The sequence below is a fragment of the Rhyacophila brunnea genome, unplaced genomic scaffold (genome assembly GCF_057557595.1).
Source record: "Rhyacophila brunnea isolate RB1 unplaced genomic scaffold, BYU_Rbru_1.0 scaffold_3, whole genome shotgun sequence".
NCBI classification, from domain to species: Eukaryota; Metazoa; Arthropoda; class Insecta; order Trichoptera; family Rhyacophilidae; genus Rhyacophila; species Rhyacophila brunnea.
This window is the reverse complement of record NW_028232965.1, coordinates 18,084,450-18,099,635: the sequence shown is the minus strand read 5'-3', so window position 1 is coordinate 18,099,635 and position 15,186 is coordinate 18,084,450. Positions and strand designations below refer to the sequence as shown.

The 15,186-nt window shown below is 32.8% G+C and overlaps 1 protein-coding gene across 2 annotated transcripts in view; it reads left to right on the top strand.

Annotated features, from left to right (window-relative positions):
• Positions 1-15,186, top strand: part of LOC147067997 (SH2 domain-containing protein 4A-like) — an 89,778-nt gene that overhangs the window by 70,459 nt on the left and 4,133 nt on the right. For both annotated transcript variants that reach the window (XM_085952027.1, XM_085952028.1), the window contains 6 exons: positions 2,965-3,088; positions 7,698-7,829; positions 11,268-11,453; positions 12,307-12,567; positions 13,406-13,580; positions 14,896-15,180. In XM_085952027.1, coding sequence (XP_085808153.1) covers positions 2,984-3,088; positions 7,698-7,829; positions 11,268-11,453; positions 12,307-12,567; positions 13,406-13,580; positions 14,896-15,180 — 1,144 coding nt within the window. In that variant the 5' untranslated portion in view covers positions 2,965-2,983. The remainder of the gene's footprint in view (positions 1-2,964; positions 3,089-7,697; positions 7,830-11,267; positions 11,454-12,306; positions 12,568-13,405; positions 13,581-14,895; positions 15,181-15,186) is intronic.

The window sequence follows — 15,186 nt, the reverse complement described above, 5'->3', positions numbered from 1 at the left end:
CGTTGAATATCAATATTTATAGTATCATAATGTTTAGTTATGTACTATTTAGTATATTATTTACTGTGCGTTACGCATTTTTAAATTGTAATATGAACATGACTAAAAGATAATGAAGATGAACCTTCGTATATTGAGACGGAGCCGTTATGTATATGGTACATACGGCACCCATCCGTCCTTTGTTTTAGCTGACAGCCCTTTATTTTAGCGCTCTAGATTTATTATTCATTTGTCCTTTAATTGGAAATATTTGCTTGTTGGAAATATTATAAATTTAAAAATCGGAAAAATAATAGATTCAAAAAATAAATATGTACTGTATATAAATTGACACGAATAAAAAAACTGTTGCGTTTCAAATCCTAGGGACATTATTTTGATTGACATTTCGGAGATCTAATAAAACCCTCTATGGAGTATCCCGAAATTTTAAAATAATATACAGTATGCTGAATAGAATAGCTAAAAAAAGTCACCGAGTTTGTCGCATTTTGAATGATTTTTAGGCCGCGAGACGCAGACAGACGCCTAAAATTATTGTTATTAGTCTAAAAATAAGTTATTGATACGTGAAATCTTCATTTTTTTAATGTACAATCGCATAAATTCGCAAATAACAGGACATAAAGTAAGTACGTAACGAAAGAAAGAAGTCAACAGCAGGCCGTCAATTGCAAACAATTTATTTAGTGCTGTTTGTAGTAGACATGAATCCCATTTTATATAGTTACCAAGTCACTAAAATCTTTATGGAATCGTTATTAAGTGTATCTGAGTTGAGATTCAAAGATTTTGATTAGGCTTTTTTATATGTTCAAAATTTGTTTAGTTGGTTTCTTATTGATTGCTTTTAAACTCTGTTCCTTTTTTTTGAAATTATTATGCAATTCCATTTTTATGGTTGATGGTTTAATTATTTGGCCTTCATTTTTTTTTATATAAATCATTCTTATTCAATTGTATAGGTACTTTACGCACGGTTGCATATCTTGCCCCATTGTACAAAATTCTTTGGTAGCTAGCTCATTCGGAAATGACAACACCTTTAAATTCTCTTCAAATCCTTCCACTGCTCGTAGGTTGTAGTCAGCATTGTTATTGTTATTTAATAAACAAATATATGCTATCAGAGAAGTTTATAATAAAGTAAATCCAATATTAACTAAAATCAAAATCTCGTATTAATTTATAATACCTATACATAATAGCGATATTGTGTAATCAATGTGTTATTATATTATTTATTGGTATTGTGATAATAAAAAGGTCGGTTGAACAACGGAATTTCAAGTTAATCACATTTTTATTTTTTATAAAAATCGATCTTTTTTAATTACTTAGGTAGGTGTAGTAAAAGATGGAATAAAATTATGAATTATTAATTTAAAATCTTGTCGGCATCTTCGTAAGAACTTATTAAACTAATAATTTACAATCATAAAAAAGAAGTTTGATACTCATATTAATCAGAAACCATTCGACGAACATTTATTTCTGTTTTAATTAATTATAAGTAGGTATATATATGTTTTTGTAGAAAGTTTGGGAAATAGAAATAGAATAGAAAGAATAAAACAAAATAATGGTGAGTATCGATGTAAAATTATACAAGTTTATATTATAAAATTCAAAATATCCTTGATTTCCGATAGTATAGATATTATAAAGTATCTCTTCCAGACCGCTGAACACCTAAAGAGTACTAAGAACATAGAAATTAAAATCTTTGATTTATTTATGTTGTTCGATGTGTATTAAAATACTTTTAAATGTATCTAGGTCGATATGTTTTTATAAATTTCATTTGATGAAATTCCTAGATGTCCTTGGTTACACTACACTCCCCTTTTAACCCATAATATTTGTCCACATGTATGGCTATTCTCTGAATTTTTGCGCATAAACGAACGAAACGAAATGTACAGTGTAATAATAGATACTGTTGCAATTACATATATGGACAAAGTCGACTGTAGTTTGCTTTATTTCATAGATATTAAGCCCAAAACTTGCACGACTTCTTTCCAACGAATTGTTTGTTTCGACATGCACCTACTCTAAATCGGGAGACTGCAAGCAACGTTTTCCCTCGGGCCCCATCAGCTCTAGTTACACCACTGGTAATAATAATACATATATTTTTAGCAACCTGCGAAGACCAGTTTTGCATTATTTCCACACATCACAATATAATGGATATTTTAAAGTGCCCGCGCGAAATTATTATGCTAATTTTCCGATGAAAATTAAGCACAATAGCTTTTGTTCTCTTGGGATATTGGCGTAGTGTTAAATTTGACGATATTAAATAATTATCTCAATGTTGCTAGTTGTGACACACCGACTCGCCGCGGGGTTCAGCGTACCCTACCATGCGAAGCTCAATAACCATCACAATAAAATAACAAATACAATTATTTGTCATGGCAGTTGGTAGCAGTTGTTGTGTAAAAAACGTTGAATACAGAAGGTATTAAGGAAAATCCATCCACGTCACGTGACCCTGATACTTATATTATGTATTATTATATAAAATATATGTTTTAATTAACAATCTTTAAAATGTTGCGCCCAAGAAACCAATACCTTCATATTGATATATAGGTATTGTCCACGCAAGAAGTAGCTTAGACCATTTTAGACAGATTCGAAACGACATTATAATATAATATAAAGTACATACTTACCTAATTAAATATAATATGTACATCAGTGTTTTGAAAAACCTTTTGAGAATCATAGATACATAGTATGTATTTAAATCCTGGAAAATATGGGCCGTGTGGGATTCGAATTCACACCGGCTGATTGTTCTTATCCATTCGATTGATCAATAACAGAATACCTACTACCTAATTTATCTTTCAACTTAAATTTATATGTAAAATGCTGGTATTTTTTAGCTTCCAGATATAATATGCGTATTTCTAAAAATAACCCAACCTTTTTCTCTTTTTGCAGTGCCATCAACCGATTCAAAATGCTGCAACAAATTCTTCGTGACATGAGAGTCGCTCCAGAGATCCTGGCAGAGCTGGACGACACGCAGAAACAGAATCTCTTTTGCAGGATGAGAGAAGAACAGGTAAATTATTATTACATACTCGTTAAATTAATGGTATTTATCAACATATAGGTAGGTACAATTATTAATATACATAGAGTATTGTCAATTATATTACTAGCAAAGAAACAAACCACTCCGTGATATAATATTTTCAGTGTACATAAAGGTTATAAAAAGAATTTGATCGCTAATGGTAAAAGTATATCACGGAAATTTTCACTGACTTCCACCCACAGAACAGATAAATAAATAAAAATGTGAACCCAGTCGCCGCAGGCCAAGAATTTGAATCGAAATTTGTTTTATGACTTAATGACGGTCACGCCATAAAACATCCCAAGAAATACAAATCCTCCAGAATGTCCTCAAATATTACCAATATTGAATGCGCATTTCGTTTACGTGACAAATTCTAATGCATATCATGATACAGACGTAACATGAAAATAACATATTGTTTAATGCGTGCTTAAGTTTATCCCATATTTCTCCACACTGAAGAATTAAACCTTGTTTCGGCCACGCCTAGAAAGCAACCCACCTCCCATTATTTTTTGTGTTTCCTGGCGCTAGGCAATTTATATGCTACCTTTAGAAAATCCAAAATGCGACCCACAATATTCTCGAAAGTTATCTATTCTTTTTGGAGCTAAGATATAAAATAAACATTTTTTGATCGCCATTCTTAAATCAATCCATTCGCGAATAATTAAACTACGAATATCGCCACAGGCCTTTATTTGCCATTACTCGCTCATTTTACGATTAGCATTTTATTGATTTAGATATATTATGTAGTATTACATAAATTATGTAGTGCAGTGTTGCACACTAATAAGTTTGGTTATTCCTGTACGTAGAGTTTAAGTAGATGAAAATTGACTAAACATCGAATTGCCGCCCCTGGCGTTTGCTTTATTTCCTTGTTCACACGGGACTTCTAATAGAATCTAAATAGAATTCATTTTTAAATGTGAAGTGACATTTTTTCTATTTCTTTTGGTTCTGATATTCTTGTCAAAAAGATCTGAGATTGGTAATTTTCAATTGACCGACTGTCGGTTGTGAAGAAGTAGATAATGCGTACCTACTGCCGTATAACCGTATACTGAATATAAATTTTCAATCAAGCGCCCACAGTTGATAGTTAAATTTACGATTTATTTATTATTCATAAATCATAATATACTACATAGTGCAACTTTATAGTTGTTCTATTTGATTCGTTAATTACAATAAAATGTGCCAGTGTATAATATTTTTTAAGCTAGTACCGGTAGTCCCAGAAGTACCCGACCTGGTGTATAGATAGCAGTTGTTGTTTGAAAATAATGACCATGATAGAAAGTACCAACCTTATAAAGCCTAAGTTTGAAGTCTGACGACGCCACGTTGTTCAGTAATTATTTGTCAGCCATCAACAGTGAACGCTCTCAGTGAATTTGTAAATATGGAAAAAAATTGGTCTTAGTTATGTGATACAATACTTTCATTTGAAAGGCTTCTGTCCAACCAATATCAAAGCGGCGCTAGATTCTACTCTGGGGGTGTCTGCTCCTTTGTTTACAACAGTAACATATTGGGTGGCTGAGTTTAATCGAGCTCGGTCGAGCTGCCAAGACGAACATCGCAGTGGTCGACCAAATGAGGTGACCACGCCAGAAATCGTGACGAAAATCCACAAAATGGTATTGGATGAACGTCGACTGAAATTGCGCGAGCTAGCAGACATGGTAGGCATTTCAAAAAATGCTGTTGTACATCACACATTGACTAAAAATTTGGACATGAGAAAGCTGTGCGCATGGTGGGTGCCGCGATTACTCACAATGGAACAAAAACAGCATCGTGAGGATGTTTCAATCGAGTGTATGGCGAAGTTTCACAGCAATAAAGCAAAGTTTTTGCATCTATTCATAACCATGGATGAAACATGGGTCCATCACTTCACACCTGAGACGAAAGAACAGTCAAAACAATCGACTGAAAGGGGAGAATCGGCTCCAAAGAAGGCGAAGACAGTTCCATCTGCAGGCACGGTCATGGCGTCAGTTTTTTGGATGTGCGTGGGGTAATTTTCATTGATTATCTTCAGAAAGGAAAATTAAATCAACGGCGTGTATTATGAAAATTTATTGCAGCTTTTGAGTGACGAAATCAAGAAAAAACAACCATATTTGGCGAAAAAGAAAGTTTCGTTTCATCAGGACAATTCATCAGTTCACACATCCGTTATCGCGATGGCCAAAATCAATGAGTTAAAGTTCGAGTTGCTTCCTCACGCACCCTATTCGCCAGATTTAGCCCCCTCGGATTATTTTCTGTTTCTAAACTAGAAAAAATGGTTCGGTGGTAAAATATTTGCCAACAATGAAGAGGTGGAGTTTGCGGTTGATGGCTATTTTGAAGAGCTCGACGATTCTCACCATATACAGGTGAAGCTATTGAAAATCGCTGGGAAAAGTGTATCGACCTAAAAGTAGACTACGTAGAGAAATAAAAATATTTTTTCCCAATTTTTTTGTGTTTTCTTTGTTAAGTCAGGTACTTCTGGGACTACCCTCGTATATAGATATATTATATCTATGAATGTATTATCTACATAATACCTATTTAAATACTTATATAAAAAATCAAAACTGGTGAATTTTTTCAGCAGCAATAGGTACTATAATTTTATTGCCCTTCCATCTATTTATCTTTAAACCGATTATGGTTTGCATTGTCTCGAAATATCTCGCTACAATGGTTGTAATTTAACGAAAATTTCGAATCACGTCTCCTTTTATTCGATTTAACCTTTTTTACTGACAGTTTGTGAAAAATATCGATTCGCTTCGTTTCATATTAATGTCACTGTCGTAAGATAAAAAAATGCATCATTGAGAAATGAATACAATCATATTAAGTTTTACCCAATTTACTCACTTATCTATGCCTGCGTGCCAAACACATTAATCTTGTACGTTAGTATTTTTTTTATGACAAGAAAATTAAGATATCCATCATTCTTTTAGCTAAAATTTTGAAACGCTGATAGGTATTATATACCATACCCATTTAGAAACAATTCGATAGGCAGTACCTATGTTCACGTCTGTAAGAATAATTTTTCCGTTTTGCTGTACCATTAAAATTTTTAATATTATTGCTTTCAAAAATCAAGCTGATAATATTTTATTATCGATATGTTTCTTGTACAATGTATTGGATAAACTTACAAAAGCTTCGAAAGAGCAAAGCACTCTCATGGAAAACCAAAACAAAAAACTCACCTGCGCCCGGTATTAACATTATGGATCAGAATGCTGGGCACTCAGCAAACAGGATACGAGAAATATGGATATCTTTGTGAGGAGAGTTGTCAGAAGAATCTTTGGGGCTATTTAAGAATGCGGGATTTGGAGGTCAAAGTAGCTGTACGCCCTTTATGGGGGCGATAAGATCACGCGGTATATGAAAATACAGAGACTGCATAGAATGTAAAAGGATATACCGGCAAGGTGGACTATGTATGCAACCCCCGATGGCAAGAGAAGACGTGGACGGCTGAAATTGAGATCACTGGACTGCGCAACGGGAGGCTTAAAAATGCTCGGTCAAAGCAACTGGAGAGTATCAGCGCTGGATCACCCAGGATGGAAGAAGTTTTTGAGAGAGGCTAAGACCTGCCAAGGGTTCTAGTGCCATAAATGATGATTATTGGTTAAACTGTCAAAAAACAAAATAGGAGCAAGCCTTCGTGCTTATTCTATATTTAAAATAACGGTGGGTGTTATAAATCTATTACATTATCTATCCCAGTCAAATACATTCCTCTGGTATTAGATTAATTTTAAATGTTTTCGAAAAAGTGCTTTGTATGAGTCTTTTGAGTTTTTTGAGATTAACGGATTAAATGTTTTTAAAGTACAATTTTAATTCGAATTCCATAATGTTATGATAGTAATTACAGTTTAATTATGAAGCTTATTGATTCGCCAGCTTTATTATCTCAACAAAATCTTTGATGCGGTAAAATGTTTTTTTCTGCTCGTTTTATTATTTTTTTATTATGTGTTGCAAGAATTAATTATTATTAAATACAAAACTCGCTGCAGCTTACGACAATTATTTTCAACTTTTCTATCGAGCATATTTAAGCTTTCAGTTTGTTTAAAAATATATTATATTATGGATTTGATTTCATGTTGTATATGTATAAGATAAGACTATTACCTACTTGGAAGACAACGACTCAAAATAAATATTTACTTACTTACCTACATTAAATTTAATATTTTCCGCTTTCATCATCAGTTGAAAAATCACGTTAAAAAAATATCTTCAAAAATTAGATCTGCAATGAAAATTGGAAAGCTCGTCACGTCGTTCGAACGAACATTTTAGATTTGAAAATTATTTAAGAAAATGTAATAAAATTAGTAGAAACCCGATACTTTAATGCGATAAATACAGTATAACGCGTGTCACTATTTCGTTTGTAAAAAGAAGATAGTAGATATACCAGCACCTCTTATTTTATTAAATTGAAGTTTCCAGTGTAAAACTAAACGCTGGTCTAAACGGCTCTTTATATTTTTTGTGTGTACTATCTATAATTCGTTTTTTTAATCTTTTTTCATAGGTCCGTCGGTGGCGGCTCTGGGACCAGAAACTCAACCAACAAGAAGAAGCCGGTGCTAATCGTAAAGCGTCGCTCACTGCTGCACAGAAAAAGTCTGTCAATTTTCTTTCCGGCGATAATGGAGAACCTTGGGTAAGAAAATACTATGATATTTCTACAAATATAAAAATAATATACAATACAAAAATATTACACTGTATGTACTGTTGAGTACCCAGTATCTAACTGTATTTTCTGTGTCTTCTGAAGCATGTTCGTGTAACTATTTAAACTTCTTTTGCAATGCTGATGAGTCAGATGAGTGATGATGATTATTGATGATTCAGGGAAAACTGTTGACAAACCTAACGGTGTCGTGATCTTGAAATTCATTTTACAATACGCATGCTAATAAAAATCGAATAATCAGTCTGAAACAAAATGCATTTTCAATGTTTTCTAAGACTTCCCAAGGGTTTGTAATTGCTAATGAAATAGGTATCCGATTCGTGTCGCTATTGCATGCTTTGGGTATCTTGGCATCCTCACGCATTTGCCTCCATCAGGTTTGTCCAAGCGTGCTTCCTAACGTTTTGGATATCTGAGGTCATCGAGGTCTTATTGATGTTTGGTACAGGGTGCATTCAAGTGTCTTGGCATTGGAGCGTAGATTACGTTAGACTAAAATGATATATTTTGTTGTCAAGCACAATAAGTATGTTCATACATATTCATTAATTAATTATACACAAGTCTCATTTATTGGTGTTTTATTTTACTATTCGTATTAGATTTAATTTAGTTTCTTGCCGATGCAAGCAATTTTTTCTGATTTAAAATTGTCAAATAAATTCTATATCTCTAAAATGAACACTATCGGAAAAACGCAATTTTTCATGTCTATTTTAATTACGGCTTTATTACATACGAATTTCGGATATCTGTCATGAATGTGAACGTGTGAATTGGGCCTGACATAATATAAATGTTAATTTAGGTACAAAATCTGCACTTACTCATTTTCGGAAAAAAAATGGACTGGTTTTCTGGCCCTGATGTACATAATTAAAAGTTTATGTTTATAAAACATAGCGTCGAACGGTAACGTGTCGGCTAACAAAGTCGTGGGTCTCGGATTTAAATACCGGACTGGTAGATCACTTGTTTTTTTTTTCAATATGTGTTTGGAGTTTGGACCTATACTATATGACTATCCTCCATTTATTGTTAAACAAAAATCTGTTAGGAAACCTCTTTGTGAGGTGATCATGATCCACATCGGATTGTAGAGCTAATTTAACAAACAAAAAAAATCTGAATTATTAGTATATTGAACTCTTATTGAGTTGATATTGTCATTTTATGCTTATTACGGGTTTAAATGAAACGCAAACAAATAAATTTGTGTTACGATTGTTAACCCGTTATAACAAATTGCATCACTTTGTTAACTGTTTACGGTGTAATCATCTATAATATTATTCTATACTCGTTTTGTATTCTGCTGCGGTAAAGAGAACCAATTACTTACCATTGAACTTAACCATTTCTTTTGAAATTCTTAATATAGAGTATAGACAATAAATACATGACAATTTTCTTATGCGGAATTTCGCACATAACAACGGTATTGTTTGACGTGAATAGCGTAAATTACTGCGTATCATTCCCACATTATACTTTTTTGTCTTTTTTATTGGCTACAGTTATAACATAACAATATAGCGGCTATTGTTAACTCTGTCCATAATATTTATATGGAAATTCATTTTCATAATTAGTTTGCAATCCCGTAATTCCGCTTGATTTCTTGATCCCGTTACCTTTGGGATTGACAAGCCTGAATCACGGAATTATTCGGGATTAGTTTTTTTTATGTTTTATTACCCAAAATGGAGAATTTTCGTGAACTTAAGAAATCTCAAAGAGAGTGACAGTTTTTAGATAATAAATATATATTAATATCTATTTAACTTGCGGTGTAAATCCTTCTAATTTCATATATTTAACAACATCGTCTAATTCTAAAAGTATTTTAAAATGTTACAAGGACATTGTCCTAATTTTCGTCATATTAACAAGATTATTGTCAGATTTTCCAAAAAAATTTAATCTAGCATTTCTATTTTAACGAATTTACCTATTTATTTATTTGCGGTTTGTAGATCGGTAAGTCGTTTATAGATTACAAAATTATTCTTCCTCATGATAATTTAAAAAAATGTTTTGAAATATATTTTTTCCGTTGGATCCATATTATAACATAGTTTGGTATACTTAAGTACTAAAAAATAATGTATTGGTGAAAACATTAAATTTTGCCTTCACAAATCCTGCCGGGATTGGTTGAAAATAATAATCCCAAAATCCTGGATTCAAAATGTTATACGAGATTGCAATCCTCACCTACTAGGTATGATGACACATATCACCATGCTCGATCCTAAAAGGGTCATATGGTCTCATATGGCCTGTATTAAAAGACTTTTGTTTTTAAGAGAAATGGATGTTGCTCAACCTAGCTCTGGGTCCAAAAACACATTGAACAAAACAACACATGCTTTTGCCAGACCCGGGATTCGAACCCAGGAGCCACGGCATAATAAGGAACATAATTACCGCTCAACCATCGTGGGTGAATGAAAGAAGCTGTACAATAATAATGCTAGCTTAGGTTAGGTAAAGTTAATCGCCCGCGATGACTAACCGGTTATGCGTCACAGTCCTGGGCTCGAATCTCGGTCTGGCAAAAATTCACATGTTTTTTCAATATGTATTTGAACCCAGTGTATGGAAGTGATTAATATCCATTTCTCATAAAAACAAAAATCTGTTAATACAACCACCACTCTGTGGGGCCCATGTAGGGCTTTATAGAATGGAATGTGGTAAAGTTATTTATAGGTATTTATGGAATTATTGACACATGACTTGAATATTTAAATAATCACATCCCTACTACCAGTATACAGGGGCCTTATGTTAGAACTTGCGAGTTGTAGTCGCCCGGTCGACATGACGTCATATGACATCATTGTGACGTACTACCGGAGTGATAATAGCATTCGAGAAAATAACGCTAGTCAAATACTGGCGTTATTCATTGTCCCCATACACAAATAGGTGTTTCAGCATAATAATATCTATGGTGAGCAGTGTGTGTTGGGCGGCTTGCCTCGAGCGTGTATTGGCTTACGTCACAATTACGTCATGTCGCCGGGTGACTTTATATCACCAGTTATAACATAGGCCTGCAGATCACAGACTATTGAGATTTATTTCGGTTACATTTACCTTTCCCTATTTCTCATACAAATGTTCCGATAGTCAATGAAATTTGAATAATTTACCTAGTACCTGGATAATAACCTAAGAAACTAGACAATAATATAGAATGAGTTATGAGTTATGATTTCGTTTTCTTTTTTACACAAATATTTTGACATTAAGAATTAGTATAAACTATAAAGAATGCAGTGGCTTTAAATGTTTCTATACTTTAGGGACTTATTAGTTGGACATGGTGCCGACCCCTGCTATACAGTTATGTTTTCAGTATAATAATTTTGTGTCATTGTTGATAATTTGCAGGTATGGATAATGGGCGAACACAAGAATGATAAAACAATTGAGCAAATCCTTGAAGAAGAAGTCCAAGCGAAAGCTCACAGTCAAGCCATAAGAGAAACAGAAGAACTACGAAAGTCGGTTGAGAGAGAACTCATCGTCAGTGGATTGATGGACTTCAACAATGGAGAGATTAACACAATAGAAAAGGTTTTAATAATAATATTGATGATATTTATTAAGTATTTTCTTATTGTTCTGAGACCTAGTTTGGGGACCTGATGTGGCGGGTCGTCGAGGTAAATGATATAAAAACACATCACACATTTGCCCTGATATTAAAAAAAGTCACCTGTGCACTATTTTCCTTTGAGAATATTAATATTTTAAAATAGGTGGTTTTGCGATGCAATTTTAGAATATGTCGATATTCGACAACTCCATAATTCAAGTAGAGCCATTAAAAATACACTGAATAACTACCCTTAACATTACCTCAGACACCATTTGGAAAACGCTACTATAGAGCGTCACACTGGCTTTAACCTTAGCCTGGAGGCCCGCTTCACGATGTGGATGCCATAAGTAATTGCTCCAGTAGAGGGAGAGCACCAAGGCTTCTCTGAAGCTGTGGATGCTGGTTCGAATCCCGCGTTTATAAATATATTATATTTTTAATGTCCATATTCCTACATGAAATGATAATTTATTCTCATAATAGAACAACTTTATGGTAGTCTAACATAATTTTTACACATCATAGGTATTGATAAAATAAAAGTAATACTTAATCCACATGATTATTATCCAGTTAATTAAAGTATAGGTAGGTATGGTAAGTATTCCACCAAGAATTGTTGATAATTACAGAACGATAGACAACAAATACTATTTGAGGTGTATTAAGGGTATTTTTTGTTACTTACATTGTTTGTTAGTTACTTACATTGTTGAAATAACTGACCTAAATGATTATTTTGATGTATAATTGATGAAATTTAATAGATAGAAAATGTTTGCAATGTTCAAAGAAATATTATGATTTTTGTAAAACTGATTTCAGAACTGCATTTCACCTAAACAATCAGAAAATATCGAAGACTCAATGGATATATATTGTTCGGTGGACGAGCTTCGAGAGAAAATGAAGAACATGACGCCAGAAATAAAAACATCTGAACCTATAGTCAACAATAACACACCCACCAAAACATTAGATTTTACAAATAATTACCAGAAAAGTAATAATAACCAGAATAATTCTAATTATAAAAATAACATAACTAATTTTAATTTAATCGAAGGAAGACGAGAGATACTACAGGTAATTTATTATTATTCATTAAACATATGTTTTTAATATAGTATATATCTACACAGTGCTATTTTTCAGCCAGAATGCCTCAGAACAGTGGAATGACTGGACACAGCGTCCCAGACGCTCCTTTTGAGCAAATCTTATTATTATTGATTATTTTTATACCGTTAAATCTTTTTCTAAATTCAATGTCTTCATATTTTTGTATCAATCAATAGTTATATCAACCAAAACAATATATTGTACTCATCAATTTTGAATTTTTCTTGTTTATTTTTAAAAAATATGCTTTTGTTTTAATGATGATATTTCCAGGGATATTATGGCATTTTTAATTGCACTTACATCCCAAAATATTTATGAAATACTTTTATAAGGTACTTACACTATGCCATGATGCATATTTTTTAGTAGTTTCACTAACCCCCATATCAGGGAGTTCAAGAAACCAGCATTCAAGAAAGTATTTTTCTAGAAAAATAGCACTGTACCTACATTATTACATTATAAGTATAACAAAAACGTGAAGGTGACCCACACTTGTCTTTTTTATACTCTGTAAAAGTCCTCCATCACTCGGTGACAAAATGCTCCATCTGAGAGTGGATGTTGTGTAAATATAAACATCTAATTTTAAAAACACAATATATTATACTCTGTGATCAAAAAAATTAATATTAAATTAACTCCCATTTTTTTAAAACTAAAGATTTATTAAAATGTGGTTTATTGTTAAGTATAGGTACCTATTCTAAAGAGCTTTAATAATTTATAATTTTTTTATTGTTATTTAATTTTCTGGTTTTTCTCCGTGGAAGTTCTCACAAAAAAATCTATGTTGTAGGAAATAAATCCCAATAAGACTCATAAAGTGTCAGCGAGAGTGGCATTGTGGGAGCGTAGAGTTACCGAAGAACGAGCGTGCGAAATCCTCAAGAACATCCGCCATCGTCAAGCGCAGGCTTTGCAGGAAGCAGAAGAAACGGCCAGATCCCAACATCTCCTGTGGCAAGAGCAAGGTCACTAACAATAATTCATTGTACATATTATTTGATTACCAACACAATTTTTATTTTGTATGTCTGCTACTTTTATTTTTTTTAAATTAACCTGTTTAGTCCATTAGGACAATTATTAATAAAAACCTGTTAATTGTCATGTTATTTTTTGTTTATGTTGGAAATGCGCGACAGTGGTCTGGGTTGATAAAAAAGTTATTTTTACCATGGCTTTCTACTAAAGACAGTAAAGAGAAGCATTATATTATTAGCAATGTTTGTATTATTATATTTAAATTAACACATTTCAATAATACTAAACATAAATGGTGTCTATTTCCAAAAAACTGATAAAACTGATACGGACACATAATATGGTCAAAATCTAACAAAAAATACATATCTATATATTCCATTTGTTATATGATTGATATAATGATTATAATGGTATAAAACTTCACAAACCTACCAAAAGCATAAAAAATTGTTTAAAAACTAAGTGAAACGGCAAATAATTTTCAACAGTAGGTGGGACGAAATTTTTCACTCGTCGCCAATCGGAGACCGACAGTCGAGGTGTAAGCACGTCAATTTGTTTTGTGATGGCGTCGGATGAATATATTCTTAAATCATGTAAGGATGACTAATAAACGTTACCCATTTACTTGATAAAGAAAACATGTCAATGAATATACTATTATTATTACTAATATAACAATAACGTAACATTAAATGGACGCATGTTGAATTTTTATGACAAATTATATTTCGTTCGGCTCGCGTCATTTGCACAATCCGTGCATCGCCTAGCCACGATCTTTTTAGACCATGCCTCAACTAAAGTATAGCCTTAATAGTATTAAAATGATACAAATAAAGCTGCTTTTACATAATAATATTATGTCAATTTTTATTTTGCTTATATTTATTGCAATAATGGATCGGCTTATTAATTTAATTTCAAAATACTTACCATATTCAAAAAATGGTGGATAAAAATGTTGTTTACTACAAATTTTGAATTTTGGACACCAATATCAGTTTTTGGAAATAGATGTCTCATTTAATATATTGTTGCTTTTTATTATGACTATGCTACTATTGAGCGAGTACTATGACTAGATATTGTATTCTAGCAGTTGATTTTTTATTCCGCAAATCACAGAAGATATATAATTATATACTGTGCAGTTGCTAGGACATACAGCATGATAAGTGTTTGTCACTTCTGAGATAGCTCATAATGGACAAATGATTAGTCAAATACTGTATCATTTAACTATGACAGCCCAAAAAAATATATTAACAATCTTATCTGTTTTTATGTTCCCTTTAGAGAGAAAAGCCAAAGAAGCAGAGTCGCAAATACGAGAAATAGCTCGACGGGCCCGTGAAGAACATAGACGATCATCGGTAGTTTGCGACAAGCCTCAAGAGACTCCTCGGCAAAGCCCTACCAGTCTAGACTCATCCGACATCTGCTATATGGACCCCTCTGTTAACCTAAGCGAAGAAATGAAGCCGCCAAGTAGAGATGCTATTATACAGTGGTTTACGAAGAGTGAAATTTCCCGTGGAGCTGGCCTTGATGAGAGTGGAAATCACGCTAAATGGTTCCATGGTAAAC